General features: G+C 42.6%; 1 protein-coding gene and 1 long non-coding RNA gene across 2 annotated transcripts; both read right to left on the reverse strand.

Moving 5' to 3' along the window:
• Positions 1 to 2,743: 2,743 nt before the first annotated feature.
• LOC139666106 (uncharacterized) lies at positions 2,744 to 18,878 on the reverse strand. The gene is made up of 3 exons (XR_011696896.1): positions 18,755 to 18,878; positions 14,798 to 15,603; positions 2,744 to 2,813 (listed from the first exon to the last, which is right to left on the reverse strand). It is a non-coding gene; the product is annotated as an uncharacterized lncRNA (long non-coding RNA).
• Positions 18,879 to 20,527: 1,649 nt separating this feature from the next.
• Positions 20,528 to 22,061, reverse strand: dmbx2 (diencephalon/mesencephalon homeobox 2). The gene is made up of 3 exons (XM_071545206.1): positions 21,896 to 22,061; positions 21,323 to 21,498; positions 20,528 to 21,046 (listed from the first exon to the last, which is right to left on the reverse strand). The coding sequence occupies exons 1-3, from the start codon at positions 22,059 to 22,061 to the stop codon at positions 20,528 to 20,530; spliced, it is 861 nt and encodes a 286-aa protein (XP_071401307.1).
• Between the last annotated feature and the right edge of the window lie 4,790 nt (positions 22,062 to 26,851).

The following is a 26,851-nucleotide window of genomic DNA, read 5'->3' on the forward strand; positions in this document are numbered from 1 at the left end:
TTTACTTTTTTTATATGGCTATTACTGGTGCCGCTACGGGTACCCAGAGCAATCCCTATTGGCAGCTGACCATTCTTGAACTCTTATTAAAGTATGTGTGATCCAAAGTGATCCAAAATGGAATATTAATTTAATTATGTGTGAATCTTGTAAGTCAGCTAGCAGGCCCAACAGCAGCTAAGACATTATTTACACATGGTATTAAAATCTCAATGCAGTTAAAAGATCTGTGTTGTGTCTAAACAAAACAACCAGTCACATTTAAACAGATATACTTATTAGGAAAGTTCCAGATTCCAGTTCTTGTTGACTTGTTGCATTTACACTGATGTTTCAATGTAGCTTTGTGCCCTACCTAGAAAAGCCTGAGACAGATATGTGCTTTGGAACTGAAACTGCAGGTGTAAACAGGGACTGTGTGGCAAGTGACTGGATATTCTCCAAGTTAGTGAACTTGGAGGCAGGATTCCCAACAGCTGGGATCTGCCCAGGACAGGAGAGAATTAACACTGTGTAGATAAGCTCCTCTCGGGCGTTAAGCGCTGAGTAGTCCACACTGTGACATATTTGAGGCTCTTGGGTTGTGTAGGGCTAACAGGGTCACATGGCCCCATTTAGCAATGTTGACAACGTAAATGGATTTAATCTATTGCCTTGATGCCTCCCATGCTAGATTGCTAGACATGCAGTCACCAGTTGGGGGTCAAGGCATCCATTGTATGAAGGAAAGACAGGGGAAACTAATGTTGTGGTTCCATTTTTAGCTAGCTAAGCTAATGAAAGTGGCTCTATCTCAGGCTCAGCCAATGAATGTGGTCTAATCTTGACCTCAGTCAATAACAGTAAAGCTGAAGGCCAGTAGTGGTCCCAGTAGCTGAAGGGATAGTCAGGATGTGTTTAACACACCAGAGGAAACAACAAAACCGAGGCAGAGAGAGAACGAGAGAAGGACTGGACTGGAGAAATCTACTGCTCAAATCAAGGGAAATGGCAGAGGAGATGACAATTACTGCTATCTTTTAGTTTGTGTATGTGCAAGACAGTTAACTCACAGCCCAGGATAACATATCAAAACACAAACAGCCAAAAGGGAGAGATAGGACACCCCCGTTTAGCAATACATGCTAGGAGAGTTTCCCTGGGCTCCCTGCTGGCAGCACACTCAGTCAGAGAGGCAGAAGGCACTGTGGCTGAGGAAGCAATCCAAGTAGATATACGATAATGGCCCAACTGCTTGGAGAGGGCCATCTATAAATAGTCCAGGACAGCCCTAATGCCCCAGCTCCCTATCAACAGTGGAGGGCTTTCGCTCTGGCACAAGCAGCCAGGAAGCTGGCAGGTGATCACTACATGAGACCACCACACACTTGTCAAAAGGGGGGTGGCGGGGTGGCACTGAAAGAATAGTACCAAGCACTTCCAGTGCTCTGATAGTGACACACACACACACAAGCATACACACATAAAAACATACATGCTATATATTGCATACTGTATGTGTCTTCCATTAGAGTGATCAAATGGTTTCTCAAAACTCTATTATATATATACATATGATATATGATTCAAAATGATTCTCGTAAAAGTGCAATGGGTATTAAGAATGAGACAAGTTTTATATATGTATATGTATATATATATATCTATATATATCTATATCTATATATATATATCTATATCTATATATCTATATCTATATCTATGTACAGTTATATATATACATACATACATATACATATATAAAACTTGTCCCATTCTTAATACCCATTGCACTTTTACAAGAATCATTTTGAGCCAATAGAGATAGGCAAAAAATACCTCCAGCACAATTGTGGGATAATGACATAGACCCCTTTGACAAAGGCCCATCTTCAAAAGTGGAAAAACAGAGGTGTGCCAACAGAGGGTTGAGCAACTGGCTAGATCTCCCCCAATTTGCATCCTCATATCAGCAATCCCTAACCATTTCACACTGCTTGAAGTTATCAAAGTTGCAACATACAACACAGGATGTGATTCTGACAGAGCATTAGATGGTGGTTTAAGCATATTGTAAGAAATGGTTTGTACCTCTTGCTCCTGTCACTTTGACTGAGCAGTGGTCACATGATGCCTGCAAATGATTTCTGAATAAATAATGAAGCAAGGTTGCTGTGAGCCAGCCAAATCCACACATGTGCACCTACACGCACATAAACATAACAGATGAGCCTTCCCAGCCAATCAGCTAGGCAGGCAGGCACTGCTGTGAAGCCTTCCAAGTCCCTGTCCCTCCCAACCATCTGACTCAACAGCCCCAGTCTCTCCCCTCTGTAACCAGCCGGCCAGCCAGACCAGATCAAAGGGCTGCCGCCCTGCAGCCACAGAGTCACAGCTATGCATCACAGTACCATGGGCGGGCAGGGCGGCAGGAGAGGAAAGACTCTGGGCACTGTAGTGGTGGGATTGGAAAGGAGGTAAGCAGGCTTTCACAGCTTCCACTGGCTCCCACGGGTGGAAAGATGAACAAACAAATGCAGCCTAAAGTAGTATGAAAGCCTTTGCAGTGGTATGTGTGTGTCCGTCTGCCTGTCTCTGGATGGATGATGATTTTTTTATATGTATACGCACACAGACATTTATACCCAGTGTTAAGGCCCTTGTGCCCAGCCCCATGTAGTGTGAAAAGGCACATTCACATTCATTTCTTCATAATGTTCCTGTCTAACAGTGATGGATAATCTACAGCCTGCATCCCTCTTACCTGAATTTCCCAACTGTTTGTAAAATCTATACTCCAAATGGAGCTGTGGCGCCCTGGACTTTATAGGTTCCTGAAAGAGAAGAGAGAACAAAGAAAGGAGTGCGTTAGAAACAGCATAAGTAGTTCACAATTCAGTTAACACGCAGCATTAAGCTTATTTATCTACAATGACATGGACCTCACCACTAAGGGCTGGATCTGCCTTTTAAACTTTCACTTTTGTTGTTTGGCTCACTCACCCCAGCCCGGAGAAAGGCGAAGGAGGGCAACTACTCTCATAGGAGATATTATAACATTTTCTATTCATATAACGACTCAATGAAAATTAAAAAAATAATTAAAATAATTGTGAAACATCAGTAGCATCGCTTCTTTCACACAGGAAAGGGAATATGGAGATTCAAAGACTACGCATCTATAAGAGCACAAATGAGTGTGTCGGAGCCTTAACCAAGCAGAAAGAAGTATTTTGTGAGACAGCCTTGCATGTATACCACCACGATTATCTTGGCCTGCAATTAACTTAAATAACCACAATGTTTTCCTTATTTAATGCCTAATAGAACTTTAATTAAGTCTCAGGTCAGACTTGTGGGATGTGAGAGGATAAAGAGCAGTTCCAGCTGGTGAACAGCAGGCCTTTGTGATGACATGGCTGATAATCAACCCACTAGGACATATTGTTCATTATATCGCTAGCTCCAGCCTTACAACCTAAAACATAATCTGATTAACCCCACTCCCATGATGACAAGGGCATTATAGACAAACGTGGTGAGGATAGAACAAATTTACAGGCCCAACTTAATTCCTTTCCTTAATCTTCAATAGCAGCACCACAGCCTATGCTAAAGCCCTCATCCGCAATTGGGGTATGCTTCCCCCTTTTTAAACACTTCCACCCCAGTACTGGTTTTATTTATATTATGATTCATTGGAATAAAGATATTGTTTTTTGTTTCACAAACTGATAACATGAGGTTTTGATAAGACTGACATTATGTGACAGAAACATTAGATTTACCTCTATTTTAAGTCAGTAAAAATGTTGTTGGCAATGTTTGAAAGCAGAGGGACAATGAGCTATGAGAGTTGGAATAAAGCTTGCTCTCAATGTACTCTCCATGTTAATGAGAAACTCTGAATACAGCTAAAATTTATTTGGCCTAATGACTTCTGAAGAGGGGCTTAAAATAGGTTTTAATCTCAGTAGTTGTTTCCCATGTGCATCTAATTCAAAAGCACTTCTAGTTTAAATGATATAAACTGAAAGCTGAAAGGCTGTCAAGCTGCCATATTCACTCCATTAGACCTTTATGAAATCAGGAGTATTTTCTCTTCTGGTGGCCTGATAGCCACTAGAAGAGAGTACACACTCCAAGTATGAACCGTGTTCAACGCAGTGTGGGACCTCGTATTCATTTCCCATGACCGGTCTCACTTCGACTGGCTGTGTTGTGTGGTGTCAGCTAAACCCCTCTACCACGCAGAGCACAGCGTACGCTCCTCCCTCTCTTGTTTTCCTGCTACTTGGAACGATAACAGCAGCAGCGGCAGTGGGCTGGCCCGCATATAAATAGTACAGGTTTAGAAGGGTTTCCCGGATGCTAAATGGCCTGTGTCTGTGGAGGGAATACACAACCCGACAGATGTGCACACGCAAAACATACAAGTGGTGGCCCTGGTTCAATCAACGGCTCATCACTTCACAGCCATGACCAGATTATCAACTCTGCCTGCCTGTATGGCCGTTCACAAATGTCTTTCATTTAGGCCTAGCCCTCCCCGTCTGTGCTGCTCTGCTATACTCCTGCACTCATCCAGCTGATGGGGAGAGAGAGAGAGAAAGGGAGAGAGAACGAAACAGAGAAGAAGAGAGCGAGCAAGACAGAGGAGTGGAGCAGAGGACTGTAGGAGGAAGACACATGAGCAGTCAGAGAGGCAGGGCGGGGAACCGCTGTAACGTCATCCACCTCCTACATGAGCAGGGACAGGAACACTGAGCGCGTCTCACGTAAGTCAGGCCATGCCGGAGAGGAGGAGGAGGTGGAGAATAAATATGAAATATATAAATAATGAATCAAAACAGATGGCACCAAACCACAGGACCCTCTAAAACAGCTTACAGTGGGAAACAGAGGCTTATGGCAGCTTTACGTACTTAGATTCATCTCATCTCTCAGCAGACGGGCTACATCTACGGAAATGACCGGGGCCAACCAGGAAATGTCTGATGCATTATCTTTGCATATAACAAGGATTCATCTCGGCTCCTGCAAATATCAACTATGAAAAAACAGTCCTCACCCCACCCACTGCGTTGTAAAACATGATTTCACAGCACCCCCCCACTCCACATCTCTCTTTTTTTTAAGTCATCACAAACAAATCTTTCCCTTAGATGGAGTAAAGTGCTAAAGCAGGGACTCTACTGTCTCTACAGATGCACTTTTTAGGAATCCAGCACTTTGTAGAGGCAGATTATCTGTAATGTACCTTTAGGGCTTAGGCTATTTCTCCTAAATTCTATGTTCACAAATTGAAATCACCTGTATTTCTTAAAGAGAAAGCAACAGAAAATGCCCCCATTCAAAGGTTTCTGAGCTAAACTCTGATGACAAAAAAAGGTTGAAAATTATACAAAAATGTGATAAAATGATAAAACATCAATACTGTCAAAAGTTCTGTCCGGTTGGAAATCTAAAAATAATGCTCAAAACAAGAGGCAGCACTTGATAATATACATCACTGAAGTAGTCTGAACTAGTCCACTCTCCTGCCATTAATTCAGAACACAAATTAGAAAACGTATCAGTTGTCAACTATTTGCAGCCTTCCTGTCTGTCTTCGTCTTTGGGTAGATACAGACATAAATAAATGTTTCCTCTCACACAGCAAGACTTGAGTAACACCAATACTTTATCTTGATTTGTATGCCTACAAACCCATGTTTTGTTTTGATTTGAAAACAAAACACTTTCTGCCTCAAACTGGTGTATCACCTCCATGAACATCACGAGAAGTGCATATTCATGACAACTGGCACAAACTTCTATGCAGAAAACTGATTGCATGCCACAGTGAGACGTTTTATTTTAATGATGCACTATATACCAGAGGGACTCTTGACCTTATCCTCTTTTGTTTACTTGTCATGTAGAATTATCTGTTGCTATCTCAATAAAGATGGTGACAGTGTAACATTTGCGGGGAATACATGTCATTACAACAGTGCAATAGAGCAATAACTTTTTGAAAACTGAAAGGACTCCACAACTCGGCTTATCCTTCATTAATAATGCAGTGGTGTTTGTGAATTATTTCAAACCAAATTATAACTGAGGAGTAGAAAAAAAAACAGATATAGTGATAACTTGATGAAATACCTAAATGTCAACTTGTTGGTGATACTTGTTAACGAAAGTAGTAGTTTTTGTGTTACCCTTCCCAACATGGCCCTACTAAAGCCTGTGTGGTGTCATGCATGGAGCCGCATTTTGCCGAGTGTGCTGGCCTGTGTCCAGGGCAGCTGACAGGCCAGAAGGGCTCTTCACTGTCTGACCTGCTGCTGCTGCTGCAGCCTGCTCTCCACCTCAGCTGCTCCACACTACAGCAGTGTTTCTTAAGACTATGGGTCGAGACCCAAAGTGGGCCTATGTCTGGTGGGTCCCTGCATGACAACAGCACCAAGAAATGTTTTGATTCTAGGACTATTTGAGTTTCAGCTTGATGAGAGCCTCTGTTCTAAACCACACTACTGCACTCCAACAACAGCCACAGGTGGCGTTTTCTGGAGGGGTGGTGCAATTTCTCCAGCTTTTTCATTTTAGGGAGCCCCCAAATAAGTTCACTTTTCAGTTCACTTGCCACCCAAACTCCAAACATTAGCAGACAACAAATTAGCTATAAATGTTGTGATGCAATACATTGGAAAATTGTTCTACAATTCTATGTATAATGTATCTGTCCCTATTAAATAAAATAAATAATTAAATAAATAAGAGCCAATAGATTTGTTGATATTAACATAACACTTAACAAAATAGCGGGTACAGTCCTAGGATCATGACTCCTAACAGCCTGGGGCTGGGCATGAGCTGAAATGCTTGATGCCATTTCAAGCATCCCTGATTCTAACTCCAAGAGGAAAACACTTAAAGCTTGTACAAACACATATGATTATGTCATCGCAGATTAGATGGTGGTTTCTATATTTTAACCTGCGGTAGCGTCCGCGGACTTGTGTGAATGCAGCAAGCCATCAGCTCCACACAAAGTCCTCTTCCCGGGATTAACCATCTCTACATCTGATGTCATCTAGGCTAAATCTGATCTCCATTCCATCACAGCTGAGAAAGATCAGAACTGACCTCAATGAACGAACTAACGAATGAACGAATGAAGGGGAAAAAATGGGAAAAAAGAAAAACGAATGGTGGATGTGATCAGAATAACACAAAGAAGACAGGAAATAACAGACACGCAAGACAACAGTAAACTTCTATTGGGCCTAAAAAGTTTGTGTTGAAAAACTGAGATCCAGTCAAAAAATATACATTCCTAACAAATAAATGCAGGAATGAATGATAAGAATCCATCGCATCCTGGGTAGGACTGCACAACTAACAGGCTATAGCATGCAGTGCCACATGCCATCGTGTGCAGTTTCAAAATATAGCCTAGATCTAGGCCTTATTGGCTTATATTATTAGTATACATGAAACACTAATACATTTTACACTAGTAACTTAGTGTAAAATATATTTTGACATACTTTGGTAATCCAACAAATATACCACAGGGTCATGTCAGGAGTGAAAAAGAAAAAAATAAATAAAATCAATAAGTCTAGCCAAATAGTCCATTGTTGAAAGACTAGTTGACTATCCTAGCCCATCTCTACTTCTAAATGAAATGAAATGTTTCAAAATTACCTATATGCAAATGTTCTACGATTATGTATAGTGGAAACAAAAATTGTGATAATGATTTCACACAATAAATGGTGCAGTCCTGCAGGGCACACAACGTTGCTTGTGCCTGCTACTGAATCAGCTTCACTGATCACAATTCAAACGTTAACCAACTGTGCAGAAATTGCAAAACTGACACCAGTGTCAGCATCTATGGTCAACCTTATAAGCTGTGATGGGATATGGGACATTACTCCCTGACCCCCCCGCCAAAGAAGATCCTGACTTGTAAGATAGCGTATTATGGGGACAAAAAAACCCAACTGGGATGATGTAACATGTAACAGATAAATAAACGACTGTGTTGTCCATCATCTGAAAAGCCAGTGTAGGCAGCGATAGTCAGAGTATGCATATGTATGCCTATGTGTAGGCAAGTCCACGGGAACAGACCTCGTATTATGCATACAGCCCAGAATAGGCTATGACCTTTGCCTGACTCCCAGTAAACCATTTCACAATATGCAACTGGCAATGTGACTCATCTCATTTTAGACACAGTAGTTCAAATGACCACACAGTGCATCTCTACCCCGTGCAACCTACATACGGGAATGAATAATGCTGGCTGCGAACTGTACGGATCAAACAAATGGAGGAGGTCTGTGTGTGTTTCTCTCTCTCTGCAAGCAATCTTTATGACCAGAGGTGTGTATGGTCGGGAGGTGGTGTTAAGGAGTGAGCAGTGTGAGAGCAACAGCTGGTCGAGGTCCAACCCTTCTCCTGTTTCAGCTCAGATTTAAAGCACCCAGATGGAGCCGTCAGCTGCCCCCCAAAACTTGGTGTGATAATAGGCAGCCACAGAATTAGAATGGATAGAAAAGTCAATTCAGTGTTTTCTGTATAATTCTTATAGATGTGAGGGGTGGGGGTTAATTTTGATTCTGTGACCTAGGTTCACTCCTGGGCCAATTCAAGTTGCAGTTCAAGACAACATCTTATTAGGATAATTGCTGGCACAGTTTAGGCCAGACAATGAATTTTTATTGACTTAACATTTTCCTGGCGTAAAGATAACACTGGGACAATTCATAGTTATCTCCTTGGTTACACCCAAGATGGCTTCCACAGCATTTAGAAAGCACTTCCTGGTATCATATCACGCCTTAGGTGGATCCAAGACAGCTGCCATGGAATGTTTAATCTTGTTGTGGATGAAAAGAGAGCTTCTTCAGATACATCAAGATGGCTGCCATGGTGGCACATCGGCTTCTGGAGTCTTGCACACCAAACCAATGCTCTGTGGTGATCTGCGACAATATTATCAAAAATTCTACAGCAACCATCTTGAGTTTGCCAGCGAAATTAATGGATTCTATCCATTGGAATGAAAAATAATTCAGAATTCAGAATTGAAAATAATTCAGCTACTCTTGGGGAACTCTTGAATTCTATTGATTCAAATTCTATGGCTGGGGCTGGCTTCTTCAACATGGCCAATTCAGCTGCTACAGTCAGAGGAGGGAGAACACAACACACAGTGTTGCCAGTGAGTGATACAGTCACGGGCAGCTCCACTCTCACATGAAGACAAGGGGCAAGTCTCCTTTGTCAGTTATTAGAGGAGCAAGGCATTGCTATCAATACAATGCAGTGTATTCACTAGTGCCTGGTTTCTTAAACCTTAAGTCTGCACCCAATATAGATTGTTCTATTGGGCCCTACATAACAAGAGTGATAATATGTCCTGCCAAGTCCTGGTTCTAAGGCGACAGATTTAGTTTCTTATGTATCAAGCTGAAAAGTTTAGGAACCCCTGCATTAGTCCTAACCTCAGTTACTAACTACAAGATTCATGCTGTTGATCGCAGGTCATTTTGTCTTGCAAAGCAAAATCTCAAAAATAGTCGTGGTCAATTTGGCTTTTGGGTGCTCTTTTTAAATTACCATCATTTGATTCTGGTTTGGTTATTTTGGCTCTAGTTTGCCATTTCAATTATGAGCCTATACAGAAAGTAAGAGAGAAAGATACAGCCATCAGAAGCAAATGAATGCCCAACCTGCAACAGAACATGTGAGAAATTTGTAGCTTGTTGCTATAGGCTAGGAAGTTACACATAATTTAGCCTATATAACAGGAATATATGTCAGTCAGTGTAACTCCTAAAAAAAACTCTTAATGGAATATATGACTAGTAGTTTGCCATGAACCAGGATGTACGCTTAGTAGAGGCTACAATTACACAGCACTCATTGCTCTACAGGCCCACACCCTGCACCACACTCAAACCAATCCCTCATGTGCAAAGTCACAATTTACACTCATGTAATTCTACATAAAAACACTGATATTGTTATTGTTGCTACCTTCAAGTCTACAACAGCGAGACTCTTCCTAGCAGGTTTTATGACTGCTACTAAATCAGCCCCAAAGCAACAGTGTTCGCTTGTGTGTGTTATATACTGTGCTGCTGGCTACTGATTCATTAGAGGAATAGCTTGTTGACTAAAGGGAGGCTTTTACATGCTGTTGACATCCAAGGATTTATTCATTCAGCCTGCCCGGCATGCTCGCTAGAGAGCCCAAGCAGGGTAGGGAAGAACTTAAATCGTCAAAATGTCACTTTAATTCCAGCCAAACACGCTGATGGAGCTTTTGTGCCTTCACACTTCTTCGACAACCGCCTCATGGCGAGTTGCTGTAAGCTGCTGAGCTAGCTTGCAATAAGAGCTGCTTATCATGCTTCAGTGGGAGGAAGAGCGAGAGACAGAGGAAGGAGGATACAACAACTCAGATTTCCTTCAGTCAGACTGTCGTGACTGACCACAGCGTGAAGGCCCTCTCTCACACATATTACGCTTCCTTTCTCGTATGCCTCTGCATCAGTGGCTCCCTTATAATTTTTTGTGCCACTAATGAGCAGGGGCAATTTTGGTTTTGTTCCACATCTATCCCAGCTTCGGCCCACCACTGCCAGCATATACAGGGTAAAACACTGCTCTGCATGTACACGGTTGGCACACAATGCACAGTAGGCCTCTGTGTTCACATTGCTTGTCTTTCTACTTAGTTATGAGCCACAAGGTCATTCCAATATCAGCCCCCTCTCCCCGCACTGTGGGGAGGCCCTGCAGAAGGAGACTCGACACTAGTGTGATTCACTTATCACTCTCCTCCCATGTCCGGGAGATATTATGGCCACTGGTCATAGCCAAAGCTGTCCATCGTCACAGACAGGGACCAGCCCAGGCACCCACCATTGGCTTATTACTTATTACTAATAATACCAGCCTCACAGGCCGCACATATCACAGCCACCTCCTATCTCTGTCTGTCAATGAATGACTGACTACACAAAAGGGGACCATAATAAAATACAAGCTGTAGAGATTGTAACTCTGCCTCCGTTTACAGAGTGGATTGGATGAAATGTCAGTGAAAACAGATTCAATAAGCTCTCTAAGCCCAGAGGATGGATTAGATGGGTGTGTGCATGTGCCCTACACCTAAGGCACACACAATGATGGGGTTAAGAGGGAGCTGATGACCTTGATAAGCCAATACCCCAAAGATAGAGGGAGAAAGAGAGAGAGAAAACGCTACACTAGGATGGGAAGGGTGCTCAAAGTAAAGTACTATAATACAGATATGTATAAAAAGTACTTGGGAAAAAACTAGAGAGGATTTCCTCATTGGACATGATGTTATGTCACCATGCTGGGGGAGGGTGTGGGCGGTGGTGGTGGTGGTGGTGGGGTAAGAATAGCAAAGACCCTAAATCCCTTTAAATGAGCCCGATGGGTGGTGGTTTTTACAGTAAGCCGCGATAGCAAGCGGACGCTGCGCGCTGGTGTTTCTTTAAGACACCGGGATCTCCCTTTGGGAGTAAAGCCTGCAGTGTACTTACAGCAGCGGCTATCCGGCCCTGCCTCCATCACACAGGCGTTTGTCAGTGTGAGAAAGCATCCAGCTGAACCAAAGACTGAACCACTGTGTGTCGACGAGGCCTGCTAACAAAGACGACCTTTCAGCACTCAGCATTTTCTCCCCTCTCTCTCGTGCTTTTTGCAGGAACGTGCACTGCAGTTCCAGATCCACTGACAGAAGGCTGTGCCTTGGCCTACCATACATCTCTGTCTCTGCTATCACATGGTGGAGCAGGGTGACACTGGCATTCACCTTTGTCCCAGGTGCAGGCAGGCACCACCCAAACGCACAACTCTGCAAGTTGGTATGACATAGACAAAGTACACAAGACGCTCTCAGCATTTAAGGAGCCAGCTCTACACTGAGTAATCACAAATATGCTGTCCTTCACAGCCTGACTTTTATACTTCCTTATGAGAGTACAAAAAGGAGAACACGTAAACAACTTTGCCTGTTACTGCAACTTTAACTAAACAAAGCTGAGTGTTACCAAACAAGTGCCAGTATTTGTTACCAGGTAGTTCATCAACTGTGCTAAAAACAGCCTTCAACCAGTCAGTAAATAGGCTAATACTTGAAACTCCCTTAGAGCTGCACTGATACCATCTTTTGCTGAACAGGCAAGAGTACATATTGGCCCTGCTTGACTGTAATTTATGACTGAGGGAGTACCAGTCTTAGTGTGTTTCAAGATTCTAGATATAATTTTGGCTTACACTACTTCATTTTACAGAAAATTATGAAAAATAATTCTTGATACAATATGATATTTTTATATGCCAATCTAACAGTAGGGCATTCTTTAAAACTATGTAATGTACGTAATCAAAAATTAGCACTTCACACTCCCAAATAATATTTTAGCCTGGTAGCCATCAGCGAGCTTTTACCACTAAAGTGATGGACAAACAAAAGGAGGAGGGGACAGTACTCATGTCAGGCATGTGTTAACAGGTGCTCTCAGATAACAGGCCTGTTATTTGTTTTAGTCCATAAGGAAGAGCTCAGTAACAGCCTTTGACAAAACAGAAGCCTTACTGGGCAGGCAGTGACATTCACTGGGTTACCCCGGGGAGCTGTGAGATCAGGGACAGACAGAAACATGTGGACAGACAGCTGCACTAGACTGGAGGTTAGCCAGGGGATCGACAGAGGAGAGGCCCTCCCCAGGTCAGGCCAAACAACGCCAGTGTTCAGGCCCAAAAAATAAAATAAAATAAAATCAGTAGAGCAGGTGACACAACTAAAAAAGAAAAGAGCTTCAGATAAGAAATGGCCGAGACTGTATTTACCTTAGAGAGAGCTGAAAGCTAGAGCTAGCTTGTGTCAGAATAGATTAACCAACATTACCACCAGCTATTAAATGACTCCATATTTGCACTTTACTGAGAAGCTTCTTGTTAACATTTAACTGAAAGCCTCAGTTGCCAAGGCAGAGTCCAGTTTCTCTAATTCATGTTGAAAATATAAGGCCTAATAGAGAGAGATATTGTGAACTTCAAATGAAGCAATCAGGGTCATGGGTAAAAAAAAAAAGCAGAAGAATGTTAGGAATGAATGAAAATGTCCCCAAAAAGCATGAAATCCTAAATAAACCTGAATCATCACATTCGTGGGCACTGTCCCCACTGTTAGCTGGGCCTTGCTAAACTTGTGAACACCATTAACACACCTCCTCCTCTTCCTATGGTTCATTCAGATAAACGCTGGGTCCAGTGGGCTACAAGATCCATGCAGCACTGTTATGGTCCTAATGCCAGATCCAGATATAGCTGGACACCATGGGGATAAAAATACCCAAACAGATGGGAGGGTTCACAGGCAGGGGGGAGAGGCAGTGGTGGCAGCAAGCACAACTAAAGATTTCAGAGGAAAAGAGAACTGCAATTACAGCTGTATGCTAACCTCTGCCTTCTATGTGGTTAGCAAAGCCTTCAATGGATGCCCGTTCAGAGATAATGACCTCCCTGGGAGATACAAATGTAAGGATAATCATACACAGACCAGTGTGGCTGTGGAAGAGATGACGCCAAGCTCCTACTGTACTGCCTGGAGTTGAGCTAGCAGACACCACCAGCTACAGTATGACTACTTAACTAGAGACTTAGTTAGACCTAGAATAACAGTTGGAAATTGAAGCTTTAACCACTGTGGTGTAAAAACAATATCTATCTATATAGCTATGTAAAATTTTAAGACATCACCTTGATTGTGGTAACAGACTCTTAACACAAGATGAGATCAAAAAAGGAAAGCTGATGTGCAGAGGAAGTGGGCGAGCAGCTCAGTCATTGGCTGGCCTCCATCTACCAATCAGAAAACAAACTGGCCTTGCCATTTCATGTGGTTTCTCACAGCCTGTCTGAATGCTATGAAACCAGTGGCTCTAAAAATGTGTTCATGCTGAGACAAAATGACAAAATTCCAAGGCACAGTAAATTATTGATGGCACATAAAGCCTAGTATGATCTTATTGGAGGTAGAGCTAACACAATTACTTCCAGGATTTGACACAAATTGTATTGACTCAGAGGAAAGGGTAGAAAATTTTACTTTAACAAAGCTAATGTTAAGAATTATGTTTTACATTAACTGTGTCATCATTTCATAAAAGCTTCAAGGCACAACCAAGTTCACTCCATAGCAGTGTGCCTTGCCACAGCAGTTGAGAACTACTTAATGAAACTAAAAGAAACTTGACTTGTGGCTGAAAAAAGGCATCATAAAAAAAAATAACAAAACAAAATCAGCGTTGCCTGTCCTTCTATAGACAAACAAATCACCACTGACATGCTGGTTTGAAATATTATCTGGTCCAGTCTTGGCTTATTCTTATTCCTCTCTTTGATAAACACAGGCAGAGTGTGGTTGACTCATTAACAGTACATGGGACCAAGCTGAAGACAAGCTAATATTTGCCTGTGGGAGAAGGGGGGTAGGAGGGAGTTTTCAGTTACTTCCTGTGTCTGTTTCTCTCAGGTCAAAGAGTCAACTGCACTAAAAGGCTCTGCTGCTTTGCAGTGAAACTAGATTCAATGGATGTAAAAACATTATTGCACATGGCTAAGCCGACTTCTGCATATACGGTGTGCGAGATTTATATTGGATATGTCCCAGAACAGGTGTGCAGTGAATGAGTGAAATGGTGCATTTATATTCCAATAAGATGTTACTAAGCCAAGCCTGCAATTTCATGGAGCAGGTTACACTTACCAATTTGATGGCCACATATTCATTAGTGTAGAGGTTCTTTCCCAGCCGCAGCTCTCCAAAATTGCCGCAGCCAATCTTTTTACCAACACGGAAATTTGGGCCAACCATAAGAACCCCAGAGTTGGTCCCTGAACTCCGGCCCCCATGTCCAGTCCTGCTGCCTGCTGCCTTAGACATCTTTTTCCCTTCCTCTGTCTCTCCCTTACCCCCTCTCTTGTCAAAATCCATAAGCTTGTGATACCCTGGCCTCTCCACGATTATTCCCCGGCCATGCAAACCATAGAAACTCCAAAACAACAGCCAGAGGACACTTTAGGGGAAGGGAGGGAGACAAGTAACACAAGACAGAGGAGAGGTGTTGCTGTTAAAATGTGCACCGGATCAGAAGACACTTAAATGGGCTGAAACTGCAGCTAAAGTGCCCCGTGTGTCTATCAGACGGCCCTTTTGCTGAGCGCTTCCCTTTTCTTTCTTCTTGTTCCTTGTTTACCAAAGAGGTTCCTTTCTTGTGTGTTTCTCCAGCTCCACTCTCAGAGTAGCATGTCCCTGCCTGAAGTGGGCAGGTTGTGCTAGGATGCGCCCACGCACACACACAATACTAGTCATAGAAAAGCACTCCGAAACCCAGCTAGTGCATCCACGAGGCCGCTTGGCAACATCCCCTGGAGCGCCTCATTCCTTCTGGTCAGCCTTTGGTGAGACAGCGGACATTCTCCATGTTGCAGGGCCACAGCAGAGGAGGCGAAGCTAGCAACAATGACGATGAGAAAGATAAGTAGCAGATGGGTTCGATGTCAGCTGGATATCTGAAAAAGCAAGAAAGAAACATAAATCAGCCCATAGGTTATGTTGTCGAATTCCCTGTATGGCCTGTACAGGCTGTAACACCAGCACAGAACATCTGTCAAACCAAGGTTTGGGACACAAACTGAACTCAATCATTATCTATTCTTATAACATCTTGTGGCCTGTTTGGAGATGAAAAATTTTAGGAAAACAGATCTTCAATATTTTACTTGAATATTAGATGATGTCTCCAGTAGCTGTTCCATACTACACTTAAAAATGGGATTGTGCGTGCAGACCAGCACAAAGCAAATTCTGCAAAACAATCAACATAAGTAAGAAATATTGGGAAACACACCAAATCAATCATTATCTATTCTTATTATACCTTATAGTCTATTAGGAGATTAAAAAAAATTGAAAAAATGATCTTAAACCTTTTACTTGAAGATCAAATTATGTCTACCGTAGCTGTTCCTTACTACAGCTGAAATGGGATCTTGCTCACAGACTAGCGCAAGGCAAATTCAATAAAGCAATCAATATGAGCGGAAATATTCCACAATAGACTTCAGACATGAGCAAAAAGACCTCTTGTAGAATAAAACCCCCAAAACTACATCCAGAAAGACACTAAAGTCAATGCCTTAAGGAAAGTGCTTACATCAAAAAGTGACATTTTCATAGAGCTTTAAAATATTCTGACATATCAGCCTAAGCCATACACCATTATATTGTATAAGCCATGACAGATACAAAGGACATCAATCATAACTATAACTTCAGTTTTCATTGGCAGTGGAATTTGGCAGTCTGAACAGTTTATAGCACACAATCACATGTACAAGTTTCTGTGCCAAGCAGCTCTCCTAACTCTCCTACCTCTGGGCTCTGTGATGTTGGTGATAGTGAAGAGTACAGGTAATGCAGGCACTATTGGCGGGCAGCTACCCTTTCCTAAGGAAAGGCACTTAAACTGATCAATGGCTGCTGCAATGCCTCGTCTCATCGTAGTCTGGGAAACATTTGCATCATAGAGTAACATAATATTGGAAGGATTTGGATATGGTCTATAGCTAGGCTATATTTGATGGCCTAAAAACTAATGGATTGATCATAGAACTCATTAAAACATTATCAGACATAAGTACACTGATGAGGAGGAAGACTTGTTAAAGGGAAAATATTGAGTGAAATCATTGATGTTGTTGATTAGATAGGTCACAGCAAATCCCTTTGTGATTTCAATCAAAACTATACAAATTAAGTTTATTCCTCAAATTCCACAGGGGGAAATCAAATTTCCATATGAATAGGGAAAGCTATATTAACATTAGGCTAGCTATTGAAAATTGAAACGTGTTGAAGTGCACGTGTGAGTAAATAAACATAAAATCTATCCTGCCCTCACTCCAAATCCTGAAAAGCCAGAGAAAGAAGAAGCATGTGTTCAAGCCAGGTATGAAGTCAATCATTACACTGTGTTGTCTTCCTTGTAGCATATCACATGTCTATACTTACTGTACAAGTTGAAAATAGCCTATCTTGTCTAGTCACACGATAACAAGTACAATAAATGAGATGGAAAAGCCATTAGTGCCTACATGTAAGCTGATCACAACAACTATTGAAATGGCAAAGGGCACTATGCCAAGCACTTAATTTGTTCAAGTGACACAAAGAGAATACTGAAAAGTGCATTTAAAACGTGAAATGGTGAGGAGTGTGAACACAAGTGTGATCATGTGTGAAAGAGATGTCTCTGGAAAGCAACACATAAATACTGTCAGCTAACTAGCTGCTCTCGCCCATATGTTTAGACAGTCCCAGTTCAGGAAGTTGTGTATTTTTAAAGTCAATTGTTTTGACTAACAAGTTGTTTAAAGTACACTTAGTGAGTAGTCTCCATATTTTCCACTTATTGTGTTGGCACATGTACACGGAAATACAGAAACATAAAACCTATTATCGATAAGCTAGCCAAAGGAAATTTCAGGTAGACAGTGGCTCTAACATTAGCTACAATGGTGGTAAATAAAGCTATCAATAACACGACATAATACAATTGAAGCTAACTAAATACGAAGCCAACTAGTTGCAGAGGGCCTCAACATTAGACTAGCCAGTAGTAACCAGGCCAGTTAGCTCAATTCCCTTTCGCCCAGTGCGCAAAATATCAAAATATCTGACTTATGTTGTCCTAGCTAATGTTAGCTAGGAGTTAACATAGCTGGCTACCTAATAGTGCTTGGCAGCTGTCATTCAGTTTCGGGTGATCCCAATGCAAGCACCGTTTGCTTTTACTAATGGATGGTTAGAAACATATGTTTCATGACAAATGTTGGAAATGAGGAAAACAAAATCGCACTAGCAAGTTGGGGTTTAGGTAAACCCTATCGTTTCGTTAGCTGGTTCGGCGGACAAGGCCAGATGCTCTTAAGCGATCTTAACGTTAGTTAGCGAGCTCACAAGTTAGCTTGATATCGTTAATTCGTAGCTAACGTTAGCCAATCAGTTTTTTGATGATATGATTATACTTGTTGAGCGGTATATGGCGTTAAATTAATCTATCCATCGAGTGGTTAATCGGGTTAAACATTAGACAGCTAACCTGTCGTAGTTATAAAAAAAACGCCGTTCTTCTTGGCCTAACGCTTGATAAAAAAAACAGCTAACACTGACGTTAGCCTAGCGTTAGCAAGACATTAGCCTAACTATAAGCACATAAGCATTAGCTAACGTTAGCGAGCTAATGCCGAATGGAACAAGTTGAAACAGGACAGAACATGAAATATTCATTGATTGACATAGCCTTAACTACATTAACCTGGCGAGTTAGCAAATACTTAATAACCAAGAAATAACCTTGTTACAAGCAATGTTATAACTATGGACTGGAGCACTAACGAAGGTTCATTATTTCACCTGAGAGGACTGCGTTTGTTTTCAGATTTCAGCTATAGCCATAACATCGACCACTGCTGGGCAACTCCTTAATCCTAAACAACCGAATGCACACCAGCGTTAGCCTGGGCTCCACTAGCCAGCTAGGTTAGCTAGTTATTACGCTAGCACCCGTAACGTTAGCAATAGCGTTAATTTACGGCGAGAGATAGCCTTCGAAAACAACCCTTACAAATGAACTTCCGCTGCCAAAGACAAGTATTTTACCTTTAAATGTGAATTATCGAAATGCAGTCGACCTCATGGTTCTTCATTTGTACGCATTTTTCACATTTCATTTCTCTTCTCCTTCGCTATGATTTTGCTGTTGTCTCTTTAAGCTTCCCCTGCCGATAAGCAAGCATAGCGTCACACTCGGCTCCCACCACTATCCCACGCTGAAAAACTAACGCAACTTGTTTCGAGAATACTGCTAAACATCAGACGAGCGCAGTTGGTCGCTGTGGTTGGCTCTCGAAATTTGCACTTTGATACAAGTAAAGCTACAGTAGACATATGTAAACTACAGTCTGACAGAGGACTACTACACAATTGTAATTTTTGGTTTGATACTTTCCCCAAATTAATTTCACAGACCCAGTCCACATTGTCCTAAATATGATTCCCTTCAAGCATGGATTTTTATGCCACAGGTGGTGCCTTAAGTTTGACTACAGTCAACATACATTATACATTATTTTTGATACATTATTTCTGTCACTTGTTGCTCGGCGGCCATTTATTCACCTAGACCAAAATCTGACAGCTCACACTAATTCATATTCTAGATTGATGATATAACAGAAATTTTCATTCTCTGATTTGGGAGGTCAAGCATTTACCACTGTCTAAAAAGACTAAAATACATGTGATCACACAGACCTCTTGGCCTTCAATCAAACCTTCATTCCTCTCTCAGGTGTTCCCCTGATTATTTGAACATTTTTACTTTTTACTTCCGTTGGCAACTGTCCATTTCCATATTGTTATTTCCTAATGTACAGGTTAGAGCCTTCAGCCCAGTGTATTTGAAACATCAAAATTGCCATGACATCTGTCAAAATAACTAGAGCACTAGTCTAATTAGATCAACCATTTGTTGCCCGCAATACTTGCACTACCTATTAAACTATTTGGCAGCCCACCCAGATTTTTATCACTTAAAGGAACATGTTAAATATCCATCATCCACTTAACGGATGTCATACCAAATAGTTTGCATCTTTTTCTTGAAAGAGACATCTGAATGAGTTCAAATAGTACCTCATCTTTGCATAAGGCCCCTATCTGCAATACTAAGCCTCACAAAAAACTAGAAGATGCCCCAGTTTATTAAAACAACAACAACAACAACAAGAACAGATCATTAAAGAACAAATCATTTTATTTTACTTTTACATACTTTTACATACATAATATTTTCTAATCATTCTTGCATGTTACAGTGCTTTATTACATAAGGAGCTCCACTCAAATGCTTTTACCATCATTGTTACTGTGTAGCTACATGGCAGGGTAGCCAGCTACAGAAGTAATGAGATATAGTGATACAATGCTGAAAGAGAGAATATTTTTAGCTGTGATCTTTGCCCTTGCTTGTCCTCTGAAATAATAAAAAGTGATGAATAAAACAACAGCCTCCTTCAAGCAGAGTCATACCCCTGACCCAGTAAAACCAGCCTGTAGAGGTTGAAGGAGACAGACCAAAACTACTCCCTCCCTCTACTATACAAACCTGTGAAAGTATTTATCAAACAGATCCACTGTACAGCTTTACATCCCCTTGGACAGACAGGCATACAGTACAATTCACTGACTGGAAATGTCTGTTCTGTGCTCCGTCTGTATTCAGGTTTACATGGACGAAGCAGCAGGCAACTCTGCCTTGTTATTCTGTCTTTTCTGCTGACGCACAATACACACGGCTGCTTCAGGTGTACCTGGGTCACCGCAAGGAGGAGGAATCTAGGGCTGTGTACGTCAGGTTGTTTAAGTCTGCAGTTACAGCCCCAGGTGAGGGCGAGGCGCAGCTTTACTGGAACAGGCAGTCTGAAGGGACAGGCTACAGTTTTTAGCAACGGACGAGGGAGGAAGCCCCAGGGCAGGGCTGCGCTGCTGCTGCTGCTGCTGCTGCTGCACGACGGGCCAGAACGCCGGGGGGAAGGGAAGCTCAGAGGGCAGCATTCCTACAGCCTGCTGGTGGGGCAGGCGATGGTAGCGCTCCCCCGTCACGAAGGGGAAAAGTGGAGGAGAGTGGAGCCGGAGGTGGCACCGCGAAACATCAGAGTCTGTGGGGGCGGGATGAGAGCGAAGGTCCCTGCTTTCTTCCAGAGGAGGAGGAGGAGGAGGAGGGATGCTGTCAACGCGTGGTTTGGTGATGATGTCCTGTTTGCCCTTGGTGCCCACCTCCTCCTGTCCCACCTTGCTGTGCTGCGGCGCCTCTTCCAGGCTGTGGTCTCTGGAAAGCGGGGAAGATCTCTGACCTTTGCGGAACTTTGCCCTCCTGTTCTTGAACCACACCTGGATGAGAGAGAGCATCACTTCAGCGTTGGCAGTGATCAGTTTGTTCACACTGTCAGACTCTAACTATTCTCAATTATTCCCTAAAACATGTCATAATGTGTTCATGCCAACCCCTTTCTCACCGCCTCTAAAGTTACCCATCTGAGTATTAATGTTATCCAGATACAAAGACAAACGCAGCTCACGTTACCAGAAATGAACAATTCTAAACATGCAGTCTTTTGTGATTTGGTTGCAGGTGTCAGTCTGGAGTTGGGCAGAGTGTGTTCTGACCTGAATGCGAGCCTCAGGCAGGTTGATGCAGACAGCCAGTCTCTCTCTCATGCCGACATCTGGGTACTGAGTCTGTTGGAAGGCTTTCTCCAGAGCCTGCAGCTGGGACACGGTGAAGGCCGTGCGGCTGCGGCGCTGCTTCTGCTGGTTGCCATAGCGAGCCTCCAGAATAAGCTCTGCATGGGAGGACGGACAGAAACAAAGCCATCGCCAAAATATGCCGTGAGTCAGCAGTGGGTTTGCTCCAAGTTATCAGGCAGGATGACAAGGAGGTAAGGAGGTAAATTGCTATTCTCACTCATATTTGCATTTTTTTCTGTATTATCAGGGATGTAGTGGAAGGTTAACCTACTTAGACTCAGTTAGCACATAGGATGTCATGTTTTCTTATAAATATGCCCCTCAGGGGTTGATACAGGCTGACCTGCGAGGCAGTTTGAATTGAAGTGGCTGAATACTTCTTGGAAAGGGGGAGAAAGTAATTTTACACCTTAGATAAAACTGTCTGACTTGCTATAATTTCGCTCTGTACCATCTGGCTATCAAGTTTGCCTATGAAAGGCCATGACCTACCTGCCAGCCTCTCAGCCACAGACAGGGTGTGCACGGCGGGACTGGCTGCGGAGTAAACGTGGTACTGCTCCGCCATCTGGTGGTGCAGGTCGAACAGCATGGAGTTGACGCTGTGGAGGGGATACACTCCGCCGCTGGAGGCCCCGCAGAAATTCAGAGAATTCATGTTCAGTCTAAGGATGTAGAGGGACAAAGAGAGACTTATGTTACTGGCTGAAATGTGTTTTTTAATATAAGCATCAGTAGGAGTTATTCTCTCAAACGGAGAAAAAAATACTCCCACTCTCACTATTTATGACACTTTTTATGAACCCCAACCCAATATTAGCCTATAGGAAAACCAGCCGCGTCTATTCCTATAACTTTTTGACACTAAAACTTATAAATACACTTGTACTGACTACATTTCTGAGGGCGATAGAGCAATTCTGTAGCGCAATTACTGAGGACTGTTATACTTTGGTTAATATGATAAATTATTAGACTGATAGGTCACTAAACACACACAGTTTAAATGGAACTCTGGTGCTGAATGCTTCACTGCTGGTGTGATTTTTTTTTAGAAATCGCTTCCAAATAAATGTCCTGCGAGTTTTGCTTGCTCTTAATTATAATGATAAAAACAAATCAAAAACAAAACAAATCATTTGGACTCACTTAGGTGTGTCCATATCGTGCTATAGGCTACCTAACTGACACCTATGAATTTAAGAGCAGCGTTAATATCTCCACACAAACCTATTTAACGGTATTTCTGTCTACTCACTTATTAATTATAGCATATGAACAACTCATGTAATGCAGTGCAATAATGGTAAATCCTAAATTTAATTGCCCCCATGGAGAAATTGGAAAATAATAATAATAATAACAAATACATTTTGCGTGAACATAAACATCGCAACTCCAAAATCAAATAAATAAATAGTATCCATCCTACAATTTACAGACACAATGGCTTCTAGTGGCAAAATATGATGTAAAATACTTTAGGCTACATCAAACGTTATATGTTTCGGTGATGAAAAGAAAGGCACAACTTTTTGGTCTCCTTTGCTGTTTACCTGAGATCTGAAAACTGAACCGGAGCATGAGATTCTTCGCTTTTACGCCCAGAAGTCCACTCGGTGAGTTATAGTCCAAATATTTCCCAGATCAATTCGGGCCTTATCCGCGCACACCAATGCTCTTTGTCGTGGCATGGATCTAATTCTCCGAAACCATTCTCACCCACGACTATTTAAGAAGCATTTACCCCGGCTCCCCTTAGCCATTAGCCAATAGAAAGAAAGGTATTAGCCGGGATTAGGTGGGATGAGGGAAGAGAGGGGGGTTGCAAGGGGCTCAAGTTTTTGAAACTATTGAACTTGAGAGATTTACGCCAAGGATCCCCCTATAAGCGAGCGTTTCATTCCCTCCCGTTAAAACAATTAAAACAATGTGGTCGGTTAATCTCCGAGGCAGGACAGATTAAAATAACAGCCTTTGATTGTCCTCTCTTCTCAGCCCTCTTTCTCCCATACCCCTGGCTTTGACAGTCTTCCCTCGGAGGGGGTTTTCTCTAAGGGTTTGTTTTGCTAACAGCCACCATATTTTGCCCATAAACTGTCACCATGTGAAGTTTAATCTAGACACTGCCCATTGAGAGCGATTTCTTAAGGTCCCGCTGAGCCAAATTCCAAGTCTTCCCGAAAGAGCACCAAGATGAGGAAAATAATCAAACATTCAAGTGCCTGGAATTTCATTGTGATTTTGCACACCCACACACACATATTTGCCTCACTATCATATCACTTGTGACACACTTCACAAGCCTCTCCTCCTCCAGTAACTCCACTGTTACTGCAGGCTGAGGGGTGTAGACCCCTTCTTTTTTTCTTTTTTTTTTTACAGTCTATGCTGTAAACATGTAAATTCCTCTAAGGTCTGACAGAGTGCCAGGGTGGAAAGCCAAAGCATTCACACTGATAGATAGATTATGCTTCCCATGAGTATCAGTTGAGCCCAACAATCAGAGTGTTTTGCCCCATCAGAAGGTAACACAAGAATCAAGGATGCCAGCCAAGTGGAGAGGACTAAGGCACTGGCTTTTGTAATGGCCATTCACTGCACAGTCAGAAACGTGTGGTACAAGGTCCATGCAGGTGACAAGAGCAGGGTGGAATATAAAAATGAAACTCTCAAAGGTTTGTTTTGGTAGTAATTGTAGAGCTCGCTCAACCAAATATAATGCTGTGCAGTGGGAAAGCCTTATACACTCTTACACACAATAACAGTACTTCAATACAACGGTCTGCTGTGCCTCATTTTCAAAACTTGGCAATAATTATAGCAGGGACTTTTCATTATGTTGTGAAAGCAAAAATCACATCAAAAGAAACTGATTCTGATTCACATTCTCCAACAATCCAGCAAACACACAGAGCTAAATAAGATGTTACAGGACCATTACATCATCATCTACAGTACATATGGAAACTAATACACATTTTTATCAATATTCACAGATAAACAAATGAGGTGTTTCTACTGCTGTGTGCTATGGGAGAGTAGACCAACAAGCACGGTTCACTTCTTCCACTCACACTTGCACATAATCAACTGCTCAGACTTCCAAAATATGTGAAAATGTTTGTGTTCTTTTTTCCCTTGGCTTTTTTCTCCTCCTCCTTTCGCTGTTCTTGGCTGTCAAGCTATATTAGTGTCCGATAGAAATAAGTCATTTAGAAGAGGCTCTGTCGGCCAGCCCCTCAACCCCACTAAAAGCTCCAGGATTAGGTCCCAGAGGCCTTTGTCTCCGCAGCCCGCAGGATTAGGGGAGATTTACTGCAAAGAGAGAAAAAAAGTAGTTATTTCATGGCACTTTCATGATGAAACCTGGCCAAAGCTGTGTTGGCTGGGGGGATTATAGGCACACAAAGAGTGTGGTTGTGTGTGACCCCCCGCCTCCTCGCTCGCTGCCCCCCTGGATCGTTTCCCCCTCTGCGGGCCAGGCAGGGCTCGGCCGGGATCACCTCCTCCTCATCCTCGCCGCCAAACGCAGCCATAGTTCACTGGAAAATGAGTGATGGCCTCGCTGATTAGCTGCTTAGTTTTCCAGTCATCCAAACTTCTACTGTCTGATTGCTTCATCTTTAACCTCAATAGAACAGACAGCGAGCTCGAAACACAGGAGAGGAGGATGATGATGGGGCAAGTCTGATGTCCCATCCTACTAAAGTCTTTGATTTAAGTAGCACTGTCATGAAATTCTAATAAGAAATGGGACTTTTCTACATACATTTTTCAACACATTTCAGGCAGTGAGCCCCAGTAACCCGGATGTGAATACATTACATTAATGAATGGGGTGCAGAGGTAAATGAGAAGTTAGTGGATTTTAGTCCCTCCTGTAGTGTTTAAAACGGCTTAAGAGGAGTTATCCTCCTCTTAGAAGATCCACTTACACATGCATGGATTACAGTGAATAAAAGACAAAGGCGATCCCCGGCTAAGTCACAGCACTGACAACAGTCTCACCGCTGAGCAGGTGAGAACTCGCAGGTTTAATAACTGTTGTCAAGTAGCACAGGGAATTACAGGGACCTTACGGCTCTGCTGGAAATGAGGCAATGAAAATGTGAATAATCACATTTTCATTGGAACACTTCATCCTCTATCCTGCTTGATGGCATGTAACATGTAAAGTTATTAAAGTGCAGCTATTATTAGTCCTGACTATGAATGTTGTGTTTGCAAATCAGTTTTAAAAAAAAATAAAGATGTAATGCAAAAGGAAATAATTTAAATGATATCAAAGTGAACGCTTCAAAGAGCAAAGCCAACAAATTCACCCTCAACACTATTCATTTCATTCATCCTTTAAAAGGTTTCTTACAAAATGATATTTAGATCTGTGGAAACTGGGAGGCAGCTGAGGAGGGAGAGAGTGGAGGAGCAGCTGATTTTTTTTTTCTTGTCGTGTGAAGAGCATTAGAGAGTTTTTGTTAATGTCTCCTGTTTAACAGATGTTTTAGTTAGGGAGCAGAACCCCCCTGAAAACCCGGGATTTCTTTAATTACTTATCAATAGTGGAAATTTGTATTGACAAGGGCCTGTCAGGAGGGGAGCTTTGTAGTTGTCAGTTATCTGTGGGAGAGCCGCTCAAGGAGGGCCCCCTCGGACACCAACCGGATCGATCGGCATGCGAAACACAATTGAGAGGCCTTCGGGGCCGCGGTGTTGTACCGGGGCATGTGGGCCAAAGGGGGAGTGCAGCCGGTGGAGCTAAAGACTTCTTCACTGGGGGAAATCGATGGGCCCGGCTGGCCTTTGACCCGAGGGGGACGGGGAGAGCGGTCGGCAGGTCAGTAGCTCTTCTTAAGCCCCTCGGAGTGCCAGGATCACGCTGTGAGGCCTGACACTGGCTATGACACACTCACAGCTTAGACTGACATTGACCTGCGTGCAAACACACAAAGCACACACATGCAAAAACAAACATACATACACATTCACACACTCAAATGGAGCTATGAGCATTGTCTCTGCCTACTATGCTTTATGAAAGAATGGCTCAGTTTCAGAGAGAACTGAAATGAGAGGATCATCAGAGGGCATTTTATGACTATAAGCAAACTTATCTTTTTATAAATACTTAAGTTATCAAACCAGTCCATTTTATTGATCTAAGAGAGCGGGAGAGCTGTTGGTCTGAGAAATGCATTGATTTCACTTTCTGGACTCTAGTAATTCCTGTTTTATGAGGCCTGGAGACTTATTACCTTCCAATTAGCTTCCTATGATCCCCCCTCCACCCCGAGGGAGCATGGCAACGGGCGGCTCCACTGGCTGGATCAATATGAGCGACTGAGAAAAGATCAGTCACTTAATTGGGCAGGAGGAGTGTGAGATTAACGATGGAGAGAGGAGCGGGGCAGCTGTGGGCGGCCCGGCTCAGCTCGGCCCGGCCCGGCC

The sequence above is a fragment of the Centroberyx affinis genome, unplaced genomic scaffold, assembly GCF_046629955.1.
Source record: "Centroberyx affinis isolate AG114_WGS23_722 - 3 ecotype Tasmania unplaced genomic scaffold, CSIRO-AGI_Caff_v1 ptg004810l_1, whole genome shotgun sequence".
NCBI classification, from domain to species: domain Eukaryota; kingdom Metazoa; phylum Chordata; class Actinopteri; order Beryciformes; family Berycidae; genus Centroberyx; species Centroberyx affinis.